At 49.0% G+C, this 24,850-nt stretch overlaps 1 protein-coding gene across 3 annotated transcripts in view; it reads right to left on the reverse strand.

Annotated features, from left to right (window-relative positions):
* Nucleotides 1-16,225: 16,225 nt before the first annotated feature.
* Nucleotides 16,226-24,850, reverse strand: part of INO80 (INO80 complex ATPase subunit) — a 122,739-nt gene continuing 114,114 nt past the window's right edge. The window contains exons 31-37 of one of the 3 annotated variants that reach the window (XM_081507654.1): nucleotides 24,229-24,331; nucleotides 23,316-23,404; nucleotides 21,359-21,514; nucleotides 20,901-21,060; nucleotides 19,984-20,199; nucleotides 17,594-17,807; nucleotides 16,226-17,069 (exon numbers count right to left, since the gene is read on the reverse strand). In XM_081507654.1, the coding sequence (XP_081363780.1) occupies nucleotides 16,871-17,069; nucleotides 17,594-17,807; nucleotides 19,984-20,199; nucleotides 20,901-21,060; nucleotides 21,359-21,514; nucleotides 23,316-23,404; nucleotides 24,229-24,331 (1,137 nt within the window). In that variant the 3' untranslated portion in view covers nucleotides 16,226-16,870. Of the gene's footprint in view, nucleotides 17,070-17,509; nucleotides 17,808-19,983; nucleotides 20,200-20,900; nucleotides 21,061-21,358; nucleotides 21,515-23,311; nucleotides 23,405-24,228; nucleotides 24,332-24,850 lie in introns of those variants that run through there. The other 2 variants (XM_081507655.1, XM_081507657.1) reach the window with 2 other exon arrangements.

The following is a 24,850-nucleotide window of genomic DNA, read 5'->3' on the forward strand; positions in this document are numbered from 1 at the left end:
GAGGAGTGGCTGTGTCTGCTCCTGGTCTGCTGTTTGTTCGCCATCTGCCTGCCTCTGGCTATTCTTCCCTCTCCCGGCCCTACCCCTACCCCCCACCTCCAGGTGCAAGTCCCAGACCCCCAGATCTCAGCCTGGCCCTGGGCTCCTCAACTGGGAATGGCCCCTCAGTGGATTCACCCTTTATTTATTCCTGGACCTGCAGAATGGGTGCAGGGGCCAGACAAGGCTTTTGCAGCAGAAAAGCCTGGCTGTAACCCAGCCTTTCCCTCACTTGCTCAGTGACCTCCAGAAAAGCATTCCGCCTCTGTTTACCCTGGGATGCTGTGTGGTGGGTGTTGCCGCCGCTCTTGTTACGGCTGGTGCCCTGGTTTAGTCTCGGTGTCCCCAGCAGGGTCAGCTCTGACCAAGCTGGGCAGCCGTTGTGCCTGGTGAGGGTGCCCATGTGTTGGCAGCCTTGTGTCTTGGCCATTGATGGGAAAAGTGTGGAGTCCAGCCAGGTTCTTCTGGGAGCTCGGTCAGGACAGCACAACAGGAGGAGGTGACGGGAGGCAGGGAGCCCTGGGCAGCTGCCTCCTGTGGCAGGCCAGGGCCAGACAGCCAGTCCGGGTACTCACATCACAGCCTGCTCTATATGAATGGGGGTGGGGGTGGGGAAGGTCACTTGCCTGCTGCACGTGGTCTCACAAACTTCAGGTCATTCATTCAGCAAGTATTTACTAAGGTGCTGCTACATGCCACACACCGATTTAGACACTAGAGATACAACAGAGAAGAAATCCTGCTCCTCAAAGACCTCTGAATGGTGACCATTCAGCCTGAAATGTGTCATGATGGGAACAGGGCACTCAGTGTAGAAAGGGCTCTTGACCTTGAGGTTGAAGGGAGGTCAGGGAAGGCTTTCTGGAGGAGAAATTATGAGGTTGAGAAGGGGTCTCTAGCAAACAGAGGGAAGGGACAGCTTGTACCAGAGGGTGCAAGATCAGACCTGCTGGGACAGTGCTGTGGGGAAGAGGGCATGCGGGGGGATGAGTGGCAAGACCTCATTTCACTGGCTGCTCTGGTGAGCTGTGCTGTGGAGGTGGCATTCCTCCTGGGTTAGTGGGGCCCCCCTGTGGATTCTGAGTGGGGAAGAGGCTGCTTAAAAAGGACACTGGCTGCTGTGTCAGATTGGAGAAGGAAGGTCAAAGGCCAGGGAGAGGGAAGGTGGCTGGAGCTGTGGGGTGCAGTGGGAAAAGACAGGAGGATAGATTCTAGAGCCACTTAGATAGGTCAGCAGGATTGCATGTGGCTGATTGATGAGGAGAGAGAGGGAGAGAGTAGAGGGCCAGGGTGGCAGAGCTGGAAAGGGTGGGGGTGGAGATCTGCCCAGATGTTTGCCTGGGGGCCGCTTGTGGGGCAATGGCATGCACATGGGTGTTGCCATGGCAGCTGGATATGTGGGGCTGGGACTCAGGAAAGTCACATGGGTTGGAGGTAGAGATTTGGGAGCTCCACCCATCAAGACAGTGCTTGAAGCCATGGGAGCAGAGAGAAAAGAGAACAAGCCCCAGGCCAACCCTGAGGCCCCTGGCCCTGGTAGGGTGAACAAAGAAAGCAAGAAGGGTTGGGAACAAGCAGCTGGAGAAGCAGGAGGAGAACCAGGAGAGCGTGGTTTTCTGAGAGCGAGGGTCACACTGCTGAGATGTCAAGGGAAATGAGAACAGAGGAATGTCCACTGGATGAAATGCCAGGGGGTCCTCAGTGGTGGGGAACTGCAAGGTGGGGCTGAGAAGCTAGTGGGAGGGAAGTAGACAGCTCCCCAGAAAGTTGACTTCTGAGAGAAGAGAGAAGCTGAAGGTGACTGAGAGAATGGAGAAGGCATGGAAGTCTGAGGACCCCAAGAGCTTCTGTTGATGTGGGATATAGCAATTGACAACATTTAGTGTATTAGGAATTGAGAAGTTTAAAATATATTTTATCAATTAAATTTTTAAAAATCCATTATATGTTAACATATTTTAAGGAAAAATTATTCTACTTTTTTAATGGAAGCAGCTGAATTCTCATCCAAATTCATGTATAGCTCTTGAAAACTCTTCTGTACCCTTGTGAGAAAATGAGAGTGAAAAGGCGAATAACCTCTTAGTAGTGTTATGAAAATCGTTTTGACCTCACAGACCTCCTGAGAGGGTTTTGAGAACTCCCAGGAGTCCCTGAGCCATTTGTATTTATTTATCTTTTTATTTTCTTTTTTAGTTGAAGGGATTTAAGCAGGATGGGTGCCCAACCATAGACCGCTGGCATTCTGGGATTCAGGAGTTAGCAGGGATCTCAGAAATCATGGCTCAGTGGTAAAGAATATGCCTGCAGTGCAGGAGACATAGGAGACATCAGTTCCATCCCATCTCCATGGGAAGATCCCCTGGAGAAGGAAATGGCAACCTACTCTAGTATTCTTGCCTGGAAAATTCCATGGACAGAGGAGACTGGCAGGTTTGCAAAGAGTCCCATAGGGTCTCAATGAGCAACTGAATACACACACAGAGAAATCATCATTTTGTCCATCATCCCTCAAGGGCATCCTTCTGGAGAACAGGGGATGAGTAGGAAGGATCAGTCAGTTCACTTGCGGTTTATTGGGTCTACAGCAGGCTGAGGGGCCCTGGACCTCCAGCTGCAGGAGACAGACTAGCAGAGTCTCCCTCACACCTAGCCTGGGGAAACTCTGAGCTCAGGGAATGGGGCAGAGGCAGCTGGGTCAGGGAGGGCCTTAAGGAAGCTGCTGGAATCCACGGAGAGGAGGTGAGCTCCAAGTTTGTGGGAATGGGGTCAGCAAATGAGGGAGGGACAGCCAGGAGGAAGCCTGCGGGTGTTGGGGACAAGGTAGCAAGCTACCTTGGAGTCAGTCCTTGGAGGAAGTGTTGGACTTTATCTTGCAGGGAAGTAGAGTTCTGTGGTGATGTTTTTGTTTTTCCTCCCACAGAAGGGTCTTTGTTTGTTTTTGTTCTTTTTGTTTTGTCTGCTTGTCAAGCAGACAAGTGTTGTGTTCAGGTCTGGGCTTAAGGAGGCTTGTGAGGAGGGCAGGGGCTGGGGAGGGCTGAGCTAAAACCAGGAGCAGGGAATGTGGGGACACCTCCCGGCAGCCAGTTGAAAACGGGGGATAAGCAGGACGGAGGAGACTGGGGATCCCAGGCTTTTGCTGGGCACTACAAGAGCAAACACGACTCCAGCCTACAAGCACCTTTCTAGGGCTGACAGGCTCTGAGGGTTCTCCAGGTGGCCCTGCACTGGGTCCCGGGAGGGACATTGTTCCTCTCAGGGCTGTCATTCCTCTGAAGACAGTGATGGCAGAGAAGCAAAGGGAGCTGGACCTCGAATGGGGGATACCTTGTCTTTCCCCGGGCCCTGGTCTGAGGAGGGTCAGGATGCTCTGGGACCAGGTTGGGGGGACAGGTCACAAGGAGAGTGTCGCTGTGGGCCTGGGTGGGAGCACGAACGCCAGCCTCCTGCGCCACCTCTGGGATGACCACACATCCCAGAGTGCCCAGTAGACAGTCAACGGGCCTAGTCTGCTCCTGTTGTTCTGAGGCAGTTATTACTTTCACTCTCAGGAACAGCTAGGTTTGGGTAGTTTAAATTGCATGGTGGCTGTGGGAACTGGGACCCAGCAGTTTTTTGCTGTTGTTGTGGGGTTTTTTTTGTTTGTTTAGTTCTGTTTTTTAGTCATGCAGGATCTTAATTCCCCAACAGGGCCTGAGCCCATGTCCCCTGCAATGGAAGCACCCAGCCTTAACCCCTGGGCCTCCAGGGATGTCCTTGAGCAGGGCTGCTTTATCAGAGGCAGTTGACCAAAGCCCCTGACCACCCCTGTCCCCTGCCCTCCTCGCCCTGTCCCTGGACCCTCGGCCCCTGCCCAGGGGCGCGAGGGCACCACTCTTTGCCCTTTCCGGGTGCCCTTGGAGAGTCCCGCCAGGCCTGTGCTTCCTGGTTCAGGGTTGCCCGGGCATTCCGTGGGCGTGAGGGAGAGCAGACACACCCTGAAGGCGCAGCCACCAGGCACTCTCCCGTCACCCTCACCAGCTCTGCCCCTCCAGGAAGGAGAGGGCACGAGGGGCCTCCACACCCTCCCACTTGATCAGGGTCCCTGCCCTGCAAACACTCCTCAGGGTAGACCCCTTCCCCCCACTACCAACCCCCCAGGAAGGTAGAGCCCCGGGGTGAGCAACCCCCTCAGTCACCCTTCAACATGGGTCCAGTTTCCTTTCTCAGACCTGCTGCTGCCCTTCCTGACCTAAGGGTGCTCTGTCCTCCCCTCCCAGCCCTCCCACCCCCAGCCTAACACTTGCCTCTTTTCCCAGACGACTGTCGTGCCCTCCAAACTGATCCGTGTCCCCAGTTCGGTGCCCTCCTGGATATTCATCTTCTACAGAATTTCAAACGCAACTCTGACCACCACACTGCCCACCGACGAATTCCCGTAGCGCGTTGTGTCCCTCAGGGTAAACGTCCCCACCCCCGGCCCCTCCATCTTGCTCCTGCTTGCTGTCTCCTCCCACCTCATGCTATTTCTGGTCACCAGGCCTTTGCTTCTACTACTTTGCCCACGCGACACTTTGCTCAACCCTCTCACAGCCTTCAGAACTCAGAGCCAGCATCGTGCCTGCAGAAGCTGCTGTTGACCTGGGCTGGGGCTGGCTGGGGCCCCACCTCATGCCCAGGACCCCACCCCTACCTGTTTCATGCCCAGCACAGGGACGTGATCTGCTTGCAGAGATGTCCCCACTAGGCCCCGCCCATCCCCCTTCCCCAGGGCGGGAGCTGTAGCACAGCTCTGGGCCCCACAGAAACTCAGGGGACCCATGGGGAGTGGGGTTTAATGAGACACCCCTTCTGAGCTCAGTGTCATGCTTTCCCTTGGAGGGAAAGGCCCCGTGAATACCACGGTCACGGCTAAGGGAGACGGCCAAGCTGCCTCCTAGGGCTAGTATTCAAAGTGAATGTCTCTGTGCACGGCCCAGGAGTGTGGGACAGGGAGCTGCTGGGACCAGGGCGGACCAGTATGTGCCTGACTGGGGCAGCACTGACCCACCCTGGGCTGCCCCTCTCTCCCCTTCATTTAGGTGGGGAGAGGTCAGGCCCTAAACCCACACCAGAGGAAGGGCCGCCCTTTGCAGGCAGGTCAAGGGCAGGGTCTGAGCCCTTGCTAGTCCTCTCTGCTCTGGGCACCAAGCTGGAGGGCTGTTTGTCTTTGTCTCCTGGGCTAGTACTCCCTGTCCCCACAGGAGGGGAGCTGGGCCCTCCTGGGAATAACCTGAGGGTGTTGGTGACTGGGGGAGGAGGGGACAGTAGTAATGTACCCACCTGTGTCTCCTCCCCCACCCCCCACCCCCACAGTCAAAGACTCCTGCCAGGCAGGCTGTCATGTCCATGCCAGGTCAGAAGGGTGGCCCTGGCTGGGAGCATGCGGAGTCCATGGTGTGAAAGCTGCTCATGTGGGGTGCCTGAGTCATCCATCCACAGGAGTAGGTCCTTGTTCGTGAGGGTTTCCGCAGGAAGGGCAACCCACTTCCTGCTCACAGGTTGCTTGCTGCCCTGAGAGGCATGACACACACTAAATAGATCTGACATACGTGCCACAGCCTGTGATGTACAGGGTGCCTTCTTACTTTGTAATCCACTCTCCATTAAAGCCTCATCCCTGCCAGCTCTGTCTGGCTAACTCATCACACAGACCTGAGGGCTCAGTTGAGATGTCCCTTCTCTGGGAAGCCTCCTCTGAACTTTCTCTACCTGTCCATCATGGCCTGGCTTTGGGGCCCTGACACACATTTCTGATATCTGTGCTTTTTATCTTGCACATTTGATAGCACTGTGCTCCTTGTTGGCCTCCCCAGTGGACTGTGTGCCCTTGACGTGCTTCCCAGAGCCTGCACACAGTAGGTGCTCACCTTGTTTGCTGAATGAAAGCCCATGAACTCGGTAAGAAGCAGACCCTGGCAAGGGGAGGATGGGGTCTGGGGAGCCCATTCTGGGCTATATCTTCACACAAGGGACAATGCAGCAGACGCGGGTGGGCCAGTGGGGGTGCCGGGGATAGGAGGAGACAGACCTGCAGTGATTATCCCTGACCCCAAATCTGCCAGGGCCTTATACCCTGGTCAGGACATTGAATTGCTGTTCAGATACAAAGGAAGAGGATTGGGCTGGGGTCCAGAGTTTCCAGTCCTGTTTTAAGCCTTGTGTCTTAGACCATGCACTTTTCTTCTCTCTGGGTCTTCATTTCCTCAAATGTAAAATGAAGAGCTGCACGAGAAACCTGCTCCCATCCAGCTCCAGGGGCTCTTCTTTTACAGGAAGGATATGGGCTTGCAGTTGGAGGGACTGAGTTCAAGAATCAGGGCTCCATGTACCCTGTGGGTCCTGGGCCATGTTATTTAGCATCTCTGAGCTGCAGTTTCTTCGTCTTTAAAGCAGGAATGATAATCATATCTCTCGGCATCTTGGGATTAGATGTGCTATCAGGTGGAAGACCCTTACACACTTTAAAACAACATGTGAATGTTGGTTATTATTTAACATTGTCGTTTTCCACCAATACCTAATTACTCACCAGAATGTAAGCTCCACAAGGGCCAGAGCTGGCACCTCCCTGTTTATTGCTGTGTTCTTAGGGCCAAGCTTTGAGCCTGGCTTATCTCAAGCCTTCAAAAAGGAGGAAGGGGGGTGTTCCCTGGGCTGCCCCACTTTGCTGTGTGGGGGAGGGTGAGTGAAGAAAGGTAGGAGGGGAAATGAGGGAAAAAACAAACTTGGGGCCATGAGACAAGGCCGTACAATTCTGCTGGGTGTCTTGCAGGTGGTCCCTCTGTATGAGCCGTCACCCTGGTGAGGGCCCGCCACCACTTCTCACGGCACTGCCAGAAAGTGGGGAAAGGGAGAAGAGAGGAGGGCTGGGCCATGGTGGTTTGTTTACCAATAGCACAGTCCTCCTGGGTCATGACACAGCCAGCAGCATCTGGCCCAGCTAAATATATCTCCTCTGCTGGCCTGGACCACACAGCCAGCCCCTGAAGGCCAGGGACCACCCGCTTGTCCCTCTGGGTTAGGCCCCGGGCCTCCTCCTGACCCCAGAGTTCTGTGTCCCCAGAGAGCCAAAGGCTACTCAGGGCCCAAACCAAATGCAATTGCTGGCTGAACCCAGGAAGATTGTTTCATTTGGACGGTCCCTCTGGGACTTACGGGGAGAAAATCCAAATTTTCCAGCAGTAAGACAACCAAATGGCCCATCTCCCTTCCATGGCGTATTTGCAGTCATTATGAATGTTTAGGAAGAATACTTATTACTGTTCAGAAAACATTTTACTCTTTTTGTAGTACTTTCTTAACATTACTGTATAATGTTAAGTGGAAAAAAAGAGATACATAGTATGAATACAGTCATGTATTTAAAAAGCATAGAAATATGTCTGGAAGGAATCACTAGGAACTGTCAACACAGTTTGCTTCCCAGGAGGGGAGCTGGGGGCCAAGGGATGGGATGGAAGGGAGACTTTTTATTCTTATGCCCTTTTGTATGTTTTTGATTTTGAACTGTACAAATAATTACTTATTCATAAATGTCAAGTATATAATAAAATGCAGAGCTGAAAAAGAAAAGTCCTGAGCACAGAGGCCCTGGGTATCTTCTCAGAGGTTAAGAGCACTGATTTGGGTGGTGGGCCATGCAGAGAGCTCCCTTTTATACCCAGAGGAAAAGCTAGTCCCACACCCAGGTAAACCAGAACACCTGTTTTGTAAACCCTGAGCAGATATTGATACTCAGAATCTAATATGAGGGATGTGAAAAGCCATACCTGCCTAAAAATATCTCCCCACAGTATCTGAATTTCTAGTCCATGCTTTTCCCTGAAATTCAGCTTCTCTAAAGTCCTCTTGAAAACAATAAGGTGTGTTGGGGAGGTGCTACCTTGTTATCATTTTGTCAGGAGAACTGAATTGAAATTGGAAGACACATTGTAAGAAAATTTTCACTATGGGAAATATCTTACTTTCGTTTTGCTTTTGAGTTTTTCTAAATTTCCCTTAAAAACCTACTTCTTTTATTAAAGCACTTATAATAATTATATAAAAAAATAACACATACTCAAAGTTTACTTTCTTCTAATTCTTCTTACTACTCTATTAAAAAACTTACATATATACATAAAAACATAAACTTCATCTATTTTGTGTCCTATTTTTTCAACCTAAGATTGAATTGTAAGCATTTTTCCTATGTCATCAGATATTCTAGAAGATATGATTTTTAATGGTCACCTAGTTCAACATAGTGATGTACAAAATTTATTTAACCAATTCCATGTCATTTCCATTTGGGTTGTTTCCAATTTTTTGCTAAATTCTATTATGCTGCCACAAGCCCTTTGTTTTAATTGCATACAGAATGGTCTTACGCCAAGGAGTTATTGGTGAAACTTGAAAGTTATGAGGAAGGGAAATGCTGACAAGACTCACTCTGGGTTCCTGCTCCATTTCCCTAAGGTTCAAAGCCCTGCCCTACATCACACTTGATTATTTCTGAAAATAGACCCCTGAAAGTAGAATGGCTGGGCCAAAGGCATGGCTATTTCTAAAATTCCTGACACAGATTGTCACACAAGGCCCTATCCCTTTTCATTCCCATCCTGGAACTGGGTGTGTGAAGCCTAAAGCTTATACAATTTGGGAAAGCCCCCTTTAAGAAAAAGTATACAAAATTAAGCACAAAAGTGGATATTTAGAACAGAAAAAGAAAAATACCTCAAAAATCATAAAATAACATTATTATATATAAATAGGTTGAAACATATGAAATTGCCATATTTGTAGATTAAAAAGCACTTTCATGCTTTTCAACCTAAAATCTTTCCTCTGTTTTTGGCTCCAACTTCTTTTTTTTCTTCTTCTTTTTTTAATGGCTACAATCCTGTTTATTTGGAAAGTCTATGAAATGTGTCTACACTGTAAAGTATATATATATGTTTTAATTTTATTTATTTTTGGCTACACTAGGACTTGGTTGCTGCACATGAAGTTACAGCGAGTGGGGGCCACTCTTTAGTTGTGGTGTGGAGTGTAGGCTCTAGGATTTGAGGGCTTCAGTAAGTAGCAGATTGAGGGCTCAGTAATTGTGGCTCAGGGCTCTAGAGCAGGGGCTCAGCAGCTGTAATGCACAGGCTTAGTTGCTGCATAGCACATGGAATCTTCCCAGACCAGGGATCAAGCTGGAGTCCCCTGCGTTAGCAGGCGAGTTCTTAACCGATGGCCCACCAGTTCAATTAACTTGATCACAGAAGTTCAATTAAGTATCTAACTTTTAAGACAGTAGGGGCACCTTGTCCCTAGAGTTTCCTCTTCCTATATTTCTGCAAACCAGTACTAACCATGTAGATGAGGACAGAGCATGGAGATAGCAGAGAAAAAGGATGAAGAGAAACTGGGACCTTAAATGTGTAGTGAAAGTGTTAGTCGCTCAGTTATATCCGGCTCTGTGTGACCCCATGGACAGAAACCCACCAGGGTCCTCTGTTCATGGGATTCTCCAGGCAAGAATACGGGGTTGTTATGCCCTTCTCCAGAGGATCTTCCCAACCCAGGGATCAAATCTGGGTCTCCTGCATTGCAGGCAAATTCTTTACCATCTGACCCCCTGAAGGAAGTCCTGAAATGTGTACAACATATTCAAATTCTTAAGGGAGAGATATATGGATTTACCTTTTCATACTGTTCATGGGGTTCTCAAGGCAAGAATACTGAAGTGGTTTGTCATCTCCTTCTCCAGTGGACCATGTTTTGTCAGAACTCTCCACCATGACCCATCCATCTTGGGTGGCCCTACACGGCATGGCTCCTAGTTTCACTGAGTTAGACAAGGCTCTGATCCAAGTGATCAGTTTGGTTAGTTTTCTGTAATTGTGGTTTCCACTCTGTCTGCCCTCTGATGGATAAGGATAAGAGGCTTGTGGAAGCTTCCTAATGGGAGAGACTGACAGTGGGGGAGTCTGGGTCTTACTCTGACGGGCAGGGCCATGCTCAGTAAATCTTTAATCCAATTTTCTGTTGATAGGTGAGGCTGTATTCCTTCCATGTAGTTTGGCCTGAGGCAAAACAATGGTAGGAGTAATGGCAGTAATGGTGACCTTATGCCAGGACTGTTGTATGCCAGGACCCCACGTGGGCAGACCACTGCTGACTCGTGTCTCTGCCGGAGACTCCTAGACATTCACAGGCAAATCTGGCTCAGTCTCATGTGGTCACTGCTCCTTTCTCCTGGGTCCTGGTCCGCACAAGGTTTTGTTTGTGGCCTCCACGAGTCTCTTTCCCCAGTCCTGTGGAAGTTTTGTAATCAAATCCCACTGGCCTTCAAAGTCAAAATTCCCTGGGGGTTCTCAGTCCCTTTGCTGGATCCCCAGGTTGGGAAATCTGTTGTGGGCCCTAGAACTTTCGTAACAGTGTGAGAACTTCTTTGGTATAATTGTTCTCCACTTTGTGGGTTGTCTGGTCAGTGATTCTATGGTGGGGTTCACATGCCATGCCTCCCTCTGCTACAGCCAGAGCCCTCGTCCCCAACGCAGGTCACTGCTGACCCATGCCTCCACAGGAGAGACTCAAAGGCAGGTCTGGCTCAGTCTCTTGTGGGGTCTCTGGGTCCTGGTGCACACAAGATTTTGTTTGAGCCCTCCGAACATCTCTGGTGGGTATGGGGTTTGATTCTAAATGCAATTTCATCTCTCCTATCATCTTGTTAGGGCTTCTCCTTTACCCTTGGAAGTGGGGTAACTTTTTTTAGTGGGATCCAACATTCTCCTGTTGATGGTTGTTCAGCGGTTAGTTGCAATTTTGGAGTTCTCACAGGAGAAGATGACTGCATGTCCTTCTACTCTGCTATCTTGTGGATTCAAGATCAAACAAGTCAATCCTAAAGGACATCAGTTCTGAATATTCATTGGAAGGACTGATGCTGAAGCTGAAACTCCAATACTTTGGCCCGCAGATGTGAAGAAGCAACTCATTAGAAAAGACCCTGATGCTGGAAAAGATTGAAGGCAGGAGGAGAAAGGGATGACAGAGGATGAGATGGTTGGCATCACCGACTCAATGGACGTGCGTTTGAGCAAGCTCCGGGACTTGGTGATGGACAGGAAAGCCTGGCATGCTGCAGTCCATGGGGTTGCAAAGAGTCAGATAGGGATGAGTGACTGAACTGAACTGAACTGATATGGATTTACATCTTATTTAGGAATTGCATTTCTGGATCTTTCTTATAGATGGTATGCTGCCCTAACCAATATAAACGATGACATTATTTGCTTGGACAATTTATGGCCCAACCCATGGAGAGCTATAATTGAACAGTCAGTCCCTAGGGATGACCAGACTTTTTCCAGAAAGGTGAAGCATGGGGGAATGGAGATCAAGAGATCAGGTTCAATTACACTGGCCTTTGAGATCACCCAATTAATTTTTCTTGCTCTGGCTGAACCCTAATGATAGACTACATTTGTTGGCATTACCTCCAGCTCTTCCTTGGCAGAGCTGTTCCTAGGTGTTTAAGTTAATCAACTTTTTTTTTTTTTTTGGTTCTTTAAAAGAGAGATAAAAAAATCCACAACTTTTAATGAACTGATTCAAACCAGAACAGCCAACCTAGAGTACTGGGTTTATCCAGAACTCATGTACTAGAGCCCAGCATACACTGAAGCTCAGTGTCTTTATTCCCAGGAAACTGGGCAGTTCCTCCTTCAGGGTACTTACTTTTCCCTGGTTCAGAAGTTCTGAGCTAGGTTAAATGGCTTCTAGCCTCCAATTTGGAAAAGGTAACTCTGAAAAGGGAGGTAAGTTAGATATTGGCACAATGACATTTAAGGGGCACAGGTCCTGAGCAGCATACCAGTGTAGCTGCCAGCGTGGTTTAGTGTCAGGCACACGGCGGTCACAGCGAAGGGCACCAGATGCTTCTGTGACCCAGGTAACCAAGATAAATTCCAGTGCTTTAAAGGGTTACACATCAGCTCTCTGAAAGACCAAGCTATTCAGATTCTGCATGACAGGGTTCCTGCTGCCCTTTCCACATCCATGGGCTGAGGACAAACTGAGACCTCTGAAACCGCGTGGCCCTTCCAACCCATTGGATCACCCCTCAGTCCCTCACACCCTTCACTGCCCTCCCTCCTCAGACTTCCCCAGGCAAGTGACTTCATGGTTGCAAGGCATTATGCTGCCTGGCGTCTTCTAGGCCCCCTCACCTGGGAAATGTGAAGGAAGCCTCTTCCCTTTCCCCAGGAACAGCCCACAGGTAAGCCTGATTCAGGGTGGGGTTTAGGGTGGTGTGGTGCTGGTGCAGGGTGAGATGTTGAGTGTCCCTGGGTGTTCTCCCAGAGCATGGCTCTCAGAACCAACAGCTGGGCTGGCTGTAGGGGGTGGGGTGGGGAGGGGGGCTTAGAAAGCTCCCCATCATCTCCTGCAGCTGTGACCCTCTATGCCCCTGCTTCCTTTTCCCTTCAGAGGCTGTGCAGTCTAACTTCCAGTCCAGACTAGACCCAGAGAGGTCACCTCATCCCTTGGCCCAGGTATTCATTCTTGGCCCTTGGGTCCCAGGACCTCAAAATCCCAAGGGGCAGGAGAGCAGAGAGGCACAGGCCCTGAAGGGGTGCTCCCTAGAGCCCGTTCCCGGGCCTTTTGGGAGACACTCTTCCCTCTCTAAGAGAGAGTCTCATGCTCAGGAATCTATGTTTCTCTCAGCTAAGGTGCCAAGAACTGAAGACCAGGGACTCAGAACCGTGAAATGTATCCTGAGCTTTGTAATTCCCAATGTCTGGTTCTGCTTTTACCTGCTGTCTTTGTTTTGATGAGCAAGAAAACCTTTACTATAAAAGGAAGCAAGATGCTCATTTTTGGCAGCAAGGCAACCCACTCCAGTATTCTTGCCTGGGAAATCCCATGGACGTAGGAGCCTGGTGGGCTATAGTCCATGGGGGAATTGAGTTGGACACAACTGAAGTGATTTAGCACACGTGCACACAACAGGAGAGAACCAAGAGGACACCCCCTGCAGCTGGTGGTAAAGGAGGGAAACTGGAATGAGAATGGGCGGTGACTGAGTCCCAGGACCTGAAGCAAGGACGAAACAGGAGCACAGAAGAGTTCAGGGGCCTGGTGATAAGGGAGGCACCCAGCTTCCGCAAGGACCCAGGAAGTGGGTCTCAGGCATGCCATCCCTCTTTTCCTTTCCTCCTACCTCCCCCTACACCCAGCCCTGGGACTGTCCCCTGGGACTGGGATCTCCGTAATCCAGCCATGGCACTGTTGGCCCCGGTCACTTCCAGGATGACAGAAGGGGTTATTCTTTCGAGTGAGGACATAGCTCAAGCTCCTGCTACCCTAGAGTCCTTAGGAACTTCCATGCAGGGACCTCCCCTCCAGGCAGATGCCTTTCTTAGCAGCACCATTTGCTACCATACAGCAAGCACCGGGGTGCACGGTTTTAAGACAAAGAGAGGCCCTGTGTTCTCTAGAACTGAGCCTGCTCTCCACAGCCAAGTAGTCTGAAAGCACCATGAAGATGGCTGGCTGGGGCAGCCAGCACCGACCAGAGCTGCCTCCCAAACTGCATAGCTTCACCACACTCTGGCAGACTGAGAAGCAGGAGAGACCTGGCAAATTTCTCCATGCCCTTGAGAATGGCTTAGGAATTAGCTGAGAAAGCTGACTGAATGAAGCTGAAAACAGTGGGCCCAGGGATCACAGACTTTCCAGCAATGAAAGAAGCTACAGCTTGGTGATGACTACACAGGACAGGGCAGCAGCAGATCAGGGACCTTCCCTCATACCTAATGTATATAACAGAGGTCTACCCAGGAGAGAAAGGCCATGGAGAAAATCATGAATTGATAGATTTAAAGGTAAAAAAGTGAGAAAACATGTATGGGACCTAATTTTCCTGGAAATGCTAGTTTTTCATTTTCTCAGGTGGACTGAGTGATATAAAACATAAGTTGTATTTCCTGCACAGGGCTTCCTGGCTGGGGTGGGGCGTACAAGCAGAGATCAGAGTTTATTGACAGGGCTGGAGGGGGGCCAAGGCCTTGTTATTCCAGGTGTGGTCCAAGGCAAAGCAGCCATCACCTGAGGTATGTTAGAGATTCAGTTTCAGGTCTCATCCTAGACCTTCTGAAATTGAATATGCACTTCAAGAGGATGCAAGGTGATTCATATGTAAATTAAAGTTTGAGAAGTATTACTTAAATAATTACCACTTATTAAATGTTCCAGGTTTCAAAAAAAAAAAACAAAAAACACCAAGCCTTTTTTTCCCTTTAGTTTAACACCACACAAAATCTTAACCTGGAAGTAGAAGCAGAGCTGCTGTTTAATTTGGAGGGCCCACATCCCTTTTTGCTCATCACTCACAAAAGCCCTTGAGGCACATCTGAGGATCTCTGAAACTCCAGGTCCAGGGGGTTTCCAGAGACTCCTGCATGGAGACTGTGCTAGAAAGCCCAGTGCAGACTCCACATTTCCAGGGCTGTTCATAGGGACTCACAATCTTAAAATCCACTTACCTAAGGCCCCACAACTGGCTCATGTGGAGAGGACCCTGGTGGAAAGGATGGCCTGTGTTTCAGGCCTTCTGGAGGGATGCTTCTAGCAGGTAGGATCCCTCACCAGCCCTCTTCTGTGTTTAGGGACTGGTTCTTTGGGTTCATAGCTGAGAGTTGGGCTCTCATGTGGGAGGCAGACAAGTCTTCAGAAAGTGTGTAAGCTGGGGACAGGACTAAAGCTGTTAATGAGTTTGAAGCCTTCACTTTTAAGATTCAAGCTCCATCTATGAACCCTCAGGTGAGAGAAGAACACGTGAGAGAAACATCAAGGCCATAAGCATCCCTCAATATGACATGTTAGCTGCTGCTTCAGGGCCTGGATTGAACATGTGTAACGGGAGCATGGCAGTGTGTCAGTCTGGAGAAAGAGAAGACTGGAGAGCTCTGGTCCAGAACTCACATGCTTTTCAGGAGGAGACTTTATCTAGCCTATCCACATCTGGGCGAAGCTATGTGAGGATCTGAGTTGTCAGGTCTCTAGAGAGGTGACCACCATTGACCTTGGTGCAGTTTGAACAGTCTTGTCACTGAGGGGCAGGCTAGGTAATGAGAACTGGAGAGGATCCATCCTAGTGGGCTTGTTGACCAGAAGCCACAGTGGTGACGACAATACGGTATAGTTAATTGGAAAACTGAGACTGGTTTGCTCTGTGCAAGGCCATGGTCAAGTTTACCAGCAACAAAAACAAGACCCAGCATATATGATAGTGCTACTTAAGATCAACAAAAGGAGGAAAAGGCTTACCCTTGTGACCAGGGAGCAGCAGATGCTCAGGAGCCAGCCCGCCTCTATCAAGGGTGTGCAGGGTAAGCCAAGGCTCAGGAGGCTACACAGCCAGCACACTCGCAACAGCACAAATCCTGCTCGATGGTGATGCAAGAGTATATCAGTGTTTCATTTAGCTCAATCAGAGAACACTGCTAGCATAGGCCGGAGGCTCACTCTTCCCAACTGATCAGAGAGCTAAGTTTTCAAAGCCTGGATGTCTCTGGAATCCCTAGTAACATATTTCACTGTTTTCTTTCACGATTCTTAGGACAGCTAACTCTGAGAACACTGTGTTCATTTCACAGTTCCTTGGTATCTCTGCCAGCTTAACTAACTGATAGTGGGTACTGGAACTGAAAATGGGGCAGGTTTCTGGGGTTTATATACACATATTTGTATACACACCACATTTCTAGAAACTGGAACCATAAAGTTCCTATTAGTTGGCGATTTTATGTATAACACACTGCCAGGACAACCTCTCACTTGTGGTTTTTGAAGAAAGAATATGTCAGTTTTTAGATTGCCACTGTGTAAATGCCTAATGGTGGACCAGGTCAAGCCGCCTACATTGAAGTCCCGGAGGCGAGGTCTAGAGTCATAAGGAGCCCACACCCCGAGGGCCCTGGCCTGTCAGGTCAAGCCACCTCTCTGATGGCTGGAGGCACATTCCTATGCCCATCAACACCTACAGGGCACTCCTCGTCCCACTGACCACCTCTCTGACGACAAGAACAATCATGATGTCGAGGTTCTGCTTCCTCTTCATCCTACCACTCTCCCCCAGAAGCCCTATGATGGCCCCAAGGAGAGGCAGCTGCAAAGACCACAGACACCTCAATTTACATAAAATTATCTCACTCCATTTTATTTAAGATTTTTCTCCAGTTAGTAAAAGAAAGATGTGTCTCTCTTTATACATATGTACAGGTTCAGTTATAAAAATAGACAGCACATTCAAAGAGAAAAAAGGCTTGGCATTTTTCTGATTCCCTCTAAATAGCATCTGTACACAGGAGTCTGGGTTTGGGCAGAGGAATCTTAATGATTTAAATTAAATGATTCCCCTACCACCCCTACTCAAAAAAAAAAAAGTTTAAAAAATCTATCTAAACTCAATTCCGCGATTTTCAGGTGTGCAAATTAGAGGCGGACCTGCCCAGAAGCACCTGCTCCACCAGGGACATCAGGCTAGGGGCAGGCAGAAACACCTCCCACATGAACACCACCCCTTTGCCGCTCCTGAAGGGAAGCGAGCTTGGGCTGGCGGGGCCGGGCTGGGAGGTGGGTGCTGAGCCTGCCCTTGCTCCATCCTCTCCATCTCACTCCACCGTCCCTTCCTTTCTCAGTGCAATACAGACAGTGCATACAGCCAAGCAGGGGGCTGAAGGGCAAGGGCGGGGAGACTGTGCATTCAGGAGGGGCAAGGGGAGCCTGCAAGAGGGGCAGTGAGGCTGTCCTGCTGATTGAGGTGGCTCCTGGTCTCTTACTGGCTTCTGGGAGTCCCGGTGGGAGCTGCGGCTACTGTTGCTGGTGGGACCTGAAGGTTCTCTGATGCGAACCATGCAGGGCAGGGGAGGAAATGCTGGGAAACAACTGCCTCCAGGCCTGCTGCCTCTAACCTTGTGTCATCCTCACAGCCACCACCTCGTCCTGCATTTGCTGCTCTCCTCAGCCGTAACACTCTGGCAAATGGGTTTGGAGATGTGGGTTGCTCAACGACTGAGAATGTCATCTATATGATTTCCTCCCTTCCAAGCCCCCAAGGAAATCATAGCCCTAAGAGAAGTCTCCACCGTGGAAGGCTCTTCACAGCACTTGTAGAGCCTTTGCATGGGACGTGGCCAGAGCCGAAGAGTGGAATGGGGATGGAGACTATGCGCCTGAGCATCGAGACGGGGTCTCTGTCAGCCCTTCCCCAGTGTGAGGTTTAAGACTTGCCTATAAGGTCCTTTGAGAGGCTTTGGGTCTGATCCCTGTCCTTGGGCCTTTTTCCTACAGGCAACCCCAGAGCATTCCTCTCAAGACATGGATGATCCAAGTGCTCACACAAGCCACCTGCCTGTCTTTCCCTTGTTGCAACTGGTCCTTGCTGCCCTGTGGCTTGGGATGGAAGATGCTGCACTGGGCAAGCTATCCAAAGACCACCTGCAGGCCAGGACGTGAGCCCCTGGTGTGGTTGAAGGAAGCTGGAGGGCCAGGTGGTTACCGTCCTCCTGAAGGGTTGGTGCCTTTGCCCTGTTTCCGGATCAGGGAGTCTGGGGCTAGGCTGCTGGTCAAGTGGAGGCTCTTGGGAGTCCCAGGAACATTATTTCCTTTGCCCAAAGGGGAGCTCAAGGGAGAAGAGGCGCTTGAAGGTCCAAAGTCAGCAAGGCCAGCAGGCCGAACGAGAGACGTCTGCAGAGGACTGCTGGCAGAGATTCCTGCAGGGAGAGAAAGAGAGGCAAGAAGAGTGTAAGCACCCGTCCCACCTGAGCTGCCTCAGCGCCTGACTCTGGTTCCTGGAGTCCGGTCTGGAGGTGAGGTTGTGGGGAACCCCTTACCACTTGTTCTTCCTGTCAACTGTTTTTCTTGTAAGAGAAAACCAATACCTGCCTAGCCCTCTCCACATTACTGCATCTACAGGGAGCAGATGTCACCTAGGCACTCAAGAACAGAGCACACATTACCCGTTGGGAAGCCAAGGCTACAGGAAGAGCTGTGACTGACAGGCACTGATGTGTTTTCTTATACAGTCCTGTTTCCTTCCTGGGACAGCACTTGTGAGCTGCTTCCTTCTTAATTTCAGAAGATGCCCTCTACTCCCCAGTCCATCTGACCAGAGGGCACAAGGCTGCCCACTCTATCTTATGTCTACACATGCAGTTCTTGCGTTGCACACAGCCACCCTGCTTTCTAAGCCCTACTGCTTTTAAGGAGCTGGTTCAAATCTCTTATACAGCAACTCTTTCTAACATTCCTAAAAAGGAATTCTAAGTGCTCAGTAGGCAGACTAGTGAACACTCTCACCCACAGTGGAGCTGCAGGCAATGTCCGAATTCCTTGCTTTCCATGCTCAGTCACCAAGCACTGTCAATGTTTCTTGTGACACTGCCCCCTGTTGCCTCTAGAAGAAAGCCTGATGAGTGTCATGTTTTGTCCCATGTGGGGGTGAAACCCTGCCATGGCAGCCTTAACTGCTGCCAGGACTGCTGTTTTCCATGGATGTGATGAGCTGGCAAAAACTTAAGAAACACAGGGCTAAGCTACTATACTTCACAGTTGTTGAACAAAGGAGAAAGGGGAGGTAAACGAACACTTACTGAGAACTTTCTATTTAATAATGCTCTTACTTGCTGCAACACCCTAAATTTTAAGCCTGTGTTCTGAATGGAGAGCGATGCCCGAATGGCAAGCGCTGCCCTTTCTCATCACTCTGAGAGCCCATGGTCACATGTCTGATAAGCTTCTGCCCATCAGGTCTTTCCAACCTTGACTCCCACAAGTCCTTTTCAGCACAGTCTGACTGACCTGCTCGGTGACCTCCAATACGCCTAGGTCATTAAACCCTCTGTCACCAGTGTAAATCCTTCGTCAACCTTCTCTTTCCTTCTGAGTCTGGAAACTTAGTCATCAAGTCCACAGTTCTTCCTCCTTCTGATCTACAACCACAATTAAGGCCTTTCCTCTTCTTTCACTCAATGCTAACATACCGCCTTGTATTGCTGCTAAACATATTCCATGCATGGCTTCCTTGTCTCATTTTTATTATCTATTCAGGTACAGGGTCCATGTGTTACACTCCCACGCACATAGGTGCTGGGGTTTGTGTGTGTGTGTTTTTGGCACAGCGCGGCTTGTGGGCTCTTGGTGGGATCTGAACCCAGGCCCTAAGCAGTGAAAGCAGAGTCCTAACCACTGGACCGCCAGGGAAGTCCCTAAAGCAGGTGTTTAATCCTAAGGTGGTGGCTCACAAAGCTGAAAGTGAAAGTTGCTCAGCTGTGTCCGACTCTTTGTGACCCTGTGGACTATACAGTCCATGAGATTCCCCAGGCCAGAATACTGGAATGGGTAGCCTTTCCCTTCTCCAGGGGATCTTCCCAACCCAGGTCTCCCACATTGCAGGGGGATTCTTTACCAGCTGAGCCAAAATGGAAGCCCAAGAATACTGGAGTGGATAGCCTATCCCTTCTCCAGCAGATATTCCCGACCCAGGAATCGAACCGGGGTCTCCTGCATTGCAGGCGGATTCTTTACCAACTGAGCTACCGGGTAACTGTTAACTATGCTAGTCTGGACTACAGAAAGGTAATTATTAAAATGTGAGTCTGGGGGGAAAAAAATCAGTTCTCAAAGCAGGAGAAATGTTTAAAGCAACATGGTCAAGAAATTCACCTTTTTGTTTTCACAGTTACTTCCACTCTGAAGGCAGCACTGCACTAAGTCACAAGGGCACAGGGAGTGTCAGGACCACTTGGTGCTGAGGCGGACTCCGACATGGGTTCTAGGAAGGGACTCCGGGCCCAGGGGTGTCCTGCCTGCTCTACCTGGCAGAATGCTCAGCAGCCCTCCAGACTAGCCCCGGCCAGAATGGCACCTTAGTCCCTGGGGCCCCCGCACCTTTAGACACGTTGTACCCGTATGCAGCATAGGCAGCGGCGGAGGCTGCGGCAGCCCCTGCTTTGGCTCCCGCCATGGCGGCGGCACTGCCGGCAGTGGACTTCCGGCTCCGGCCCTTCCCGGCTCCTTTGGCTGTGCTTCCCGAACCTTTAGGGCGGCCTCGGCTTCGGGCTGAATGACCACGTCCTGCGGCTGGCATTTCCTGAATGGAAATCCCTGTGGGAACAAATTGGCCAAGAGGGGGAGAAAAGTCAATTTCTTATGTGTGAAGAGAATCTTCTCCTGGAGACAGAACATGGCTTTCGGGGTGTTTTGTTTTAGGACTCCTACCGCGGTTTATGTCCCAATTTAATGGCTGAGGCACAGAGTCACACAGCATTAGTAAGAACTGTGAGCAGCTACAATGGCCTGATACCGCAAGTTGCTATTCATTCTCTAAGAGTGGTGCCATTACTCCTGATTTTTTCTTTAAACTAGATCATTACTAAACGAACTCCAGGGATGTGCTACTTGTGATTCACCTACACATTCCAACGTTCTCCTGCCTTGGGGAATTGACTTTTACTCCCAAGTTGCAAACCTAGAGGGACTCAAGAAATAGCAGCAACACTGGGCCCCATAGAACAAAGTGAGGAAAGGCCTAGAAAAGCTAACTATAACTAAAAACTAGCAAAAATAAGGGTGAAATATGAAGGACAGGAATGGCTAGAAAACAAAGAAGTTCGAAATCTTTATGAAGTTATTTTGCTTTCCCTAAGCATTCTCATTCTCCCTTTCACTTGAATAGGCTAGTAAAACAATGAGATTTCAAATGCTTTCTGCTCTACTCCACTCTTCTTTAAAGAAGGTAGAAAATGCCATTATCTGAGAAGGAACCAGGACCTCGCCCAAGTGGTAGGGACAGCTGCATCACTCACCGTTCACAGTGTCTGAGACAGAGCCCGTTATGGAAGCAGGAGAGTTGGTGGCTCGAGACTGAGGGGCTGAGGAGGCAGGGTCGTCCACAATGACCAGCATGTCACTGCTGCTCTCGTCGGGGGGAATGGAGCCGGTGTGCAGCTCACTGCTGATGGAGATCTAGAGGCGGAAGGGTCATGATCACCACTCCTCTCAGTGCCTGCGGCCCTCGTGCCTAAGTGAGGACATGCTTCCCAGGCCTCCCCACCATTCCCTCTCCTCCCTGGCATCACTCCTGAGATTCAGACCCCCTACTGTGGCTTTGGAGAAGGCAGTTCACCTTCATTTGCTTTTCTCCTGATGGATTCCTTGTGAAACCCCCTTTACAAGGCAGACAAATCCCAGGAAAAGCAAAAGCTACCCAGTAAGGACACAGCCCCCACTGCTGCGATGAAGGCATCACTAATAAAAGCCTCACCTCACTGAAAGGGCTGGGCATGGCTGAGTCCACGCTGATGAAGGAGTCGTCCCCATCCGCAGAGAGGTTGGAGTTATCAGCCGAGGGAACAAATGGGATCACCAGGTTCATACCCTCCTTTCTCCTTTTGCCATCCAATTCATCTTCTTTTTTCTTCTGGGAACACACAAATCAAGAAATACGGAAAAAAACATGAGGCTAGGCACTGAGAGAAAAGTGGGGTTGGAGAAGAAAGTGATGACAGATATTTGACTCTTTGTAAACTTCTAAGTTTCACTTTATTCAATTAGCATATTATTGAAAAAAAAAAAATCCCAAGGAAGGAGGAAAGGAATCACTTAGTACAAGTTTATGCATATTGTACCACAATAATCGAGAGTTGAAAGGCCAGTCACACTGAACTGGAGCTGTGCCAAACAGAATCCGAACAGAGCAAGGGTCGGTCAGCTTCCAGCGCAGCCTCGCAGCACTTATCAGGCTGAACCAATGCAGCCCCACAAGAGGAAGGGCCCCTGCTCTTAGTTTATTTTTGCACATCTGTTTTCACTCTGCCTTCTTTTTAAATATGCATAAGGGGAATGAAGGTTCTTCTCATACACAAGGAATACTGAAGTGGCTTTTCATTATTTCCTCAATTTACATGAAAATGCTTAAGCACTGAGTGACTGAGCTACACCAAACAGTGATAGAGCCAAGTTCAGTAGGGCTTTGTCACAGGTTAGAGATGTGGAATCAGAGTGTGCTTAGAAAATTCTGGGAATCACATTCATCCACTGCACCTAACAGCATTTGTATCTAGACCTATATTAGGGTTAATATGGTATGTCTTTGGGGCTTCCCTGGTGGATCAGATGGTAAAGAATCTGCCTGCAATGTAGGAGATCTGGGTTCAATCCTTGCATCGGGAAGATCCCCTGGAGAAGGGAATGGCAACCCACCCCAGTATTCTTGTCTGGGAAATCCCATGGACAGAGGAGCCTGCTGGGCTACGGTCCACGGGTTCACAGAGTCGGACATGACTTAGGGACTAAACAACAACAAAGACTAGGTTATAATAAGGATTACTGGCACATGTGCAGAAACAGCAAGACAGGAAGAAATGGAGGGGCACTATATCCCATGTTGCAGCTAGCCTGGTGGGTTCAAGCAGGAAGTGTCAAAAGGGAGACAGAAAAACAAAAAAAACCAAAAAACAAAGCAAAAAACAGCCAGCCCAAATCCTTGGCACGAATTGGAGAAAGAGATGAATAGACTGACAGTGATTTAATTTTCCAGTAGTAGATGATACTAGTGGAGAAGGCACTGGCACCCCACTTCAGTATTCTTGCCTGGAAAATCCCATGGACGAAGGAGCCTCGTAGGCTGCAATCCATGGGGTCGCTAAGAGTCAGATACAACTGAGTGACTTCACTTTCACTTTTCACTTTCATGCATTGGAGAAGGAAATGGCAACCCCCGCCAGTGTTCTTGCCTGGAGAATCCCAGGGACGGGGGAGCCTGGTGGGCTGCCATCTATGGGGTCGCACAGAGTTGGACACGACTGAAGCGACTTAGCAGCAGCAGCAGCAGATGATACTACAAGAATTATGGCAGAAGGACTGGATCTAATGACCTCTTAGGCTCTTTTTAAGATTCTGCAGAATCTAATAATCTAACATTCATCTTACTCACATTTGGACTTAAGCTTTTTTAACAGTCCCAACAAAAGGTTTCTACAGTTATATGTTAACCACAGACCCATATAATATAATTATGTCTGTGCGAGGAGTACAACCCTACCAAGGCTGCATTTCTCCTGCTTGATTGTCAATCAGGACAGAACCGCTACATAACACACATAGATGGAGCTGGATATCAACCAGCAACCAAGATGACAAGCATGTATTCTACAGTCTTTTCTGGAGGGACCACTCAGCAACCCCCATCAGCCCCAGTCTAACACCCCAAGTTGACATACCTTCTCTGCGTACTTTTCCCGCTTGCGCTTGCGTTCTTTAACTCGGTTGGTTTCCTCCTGCTGCCGTTTCTCTTCTTGCCGGAGTCTCACTATCAAGAAAATTTTAAGATCTAATGAAGCACCTGTAGCAATCCTGATCCTTATTCTCTGAAACTAAGGTGGCCTTATTCTTTGATATTTATGATTCAAGATATGACTTCTATCTATCTAAGGCAGGCAGATAACTGGTGGTTTCCTAACTTGGAGAACGAACAGAGTTCCTTGGATTCTGAACAGTTTTGGGGTTCAAAGCATGATTCAGTCTCATTGTCACGGGCCTTTCCATGCCTTTCCTTTTTCCTTTTCTTTTCAGCCTTTTAATAACTGTGCATTGCACAGATCGAGTATGGTTACAGAGTCTCGAAAGGTTTTCAGAAGGCGGTGGCACACGTGAGCACCGTAAGAAAGGTGCCTCATCACATTTTCTGATGTGATGCTGTCTATGCCTGCAGAAGTTTACAAGGTTAAGTCTGAAACCCACTGTTCTCAAAAGCCAGAAATACTGGAAGAAGGGTCTGAATATTACATATGGCAGTGTACTTTTTCAACTTTTCCATAATTTCACAAAAAAACTTCTATGGACAGAAGAGAGTAAATTCATTACTGCTGAGGAAATCTAGGCGATAGCCTTCCTGTACACATTTATTTGAAGTCATATTACTCTATAAATATACCTATTTCCTTATACTCCATAACACATCCTTGTATGAGTTTTAAAGTAAAATATTAACCAAAAGAGTGTTTCTCCCCAAACACAGTCTGGCTTTGCCTACCCTTGGGACATAGTCAAGGGCCCTTTCGTTTTCAGATATGTGGAGCCAGAGGAAACATCTCTGTAAGGAGAGCACATTAATAAGAGGTCTAGAGTACGTACATTTCTTTTCCAACTCTTCATCGTCTAGAAGAAGACTAACCACCTCTTTGGGTTTCAAGGTATCTGGTTTGAAGTTCCCACCAGAAATCACCATCCGTTGAATCTAATCCAAAGCAAAAAAAAAAAAAAAAAAAAAAATCACCGATAGGCATCTATTCTCTTATGGAAAATATCCAGAAAGAAAGAAACATGTTTCTCAATATGTACTTCTGGTGAGGCACCTGGATTTCCTTTTTTTTTGTTTTTCATTTATGTGACTGGCTCATCCAGGTCATTTGTGCCAACAGAAAGGACAAGGAGAACTTCTTTGCTTGAAACTGTTGATAGCTATAAGATCCAATAATACTGAATCAAGAAGGAAAAGAACCAAAAATGATAATTTCTTTAGAAACTAGCAAATTAGGCATACAGCTCAGAGGCCGATCACACCGAGAATACTAGGGCAGGAGCAAAGGCCATTTCTTCTTCCCATGAATGTGAAACTATGTCAAACACAAGGGCCACAACGGGGGGTCTTCTTCAAATGAATGACAGGTGAATACAGGGTGTAGATACCATTCCACAAGAAAAGGAGTGAGGAATGGCCAGGCCAGTACACGCTGCTTTTGTACAGGACTTCATT

Source organism: Giraffa tippelskirchi, chromosome 7, assembly GCF_054371585.1.
Source record: "Giraffa tippelskirchi isolate mGirTip1 chromosome 7, T2T-mGirTip1v1.2.pri, whole genome shotgun sequence".
Taxonomy (NCBI): domain Eukaryota; kingdom Metazoa; phylum Chordata; class Mammalia; order Artiodactyla; family Giraffidae; genus Giraffa; species Giraffa tippelskirchi.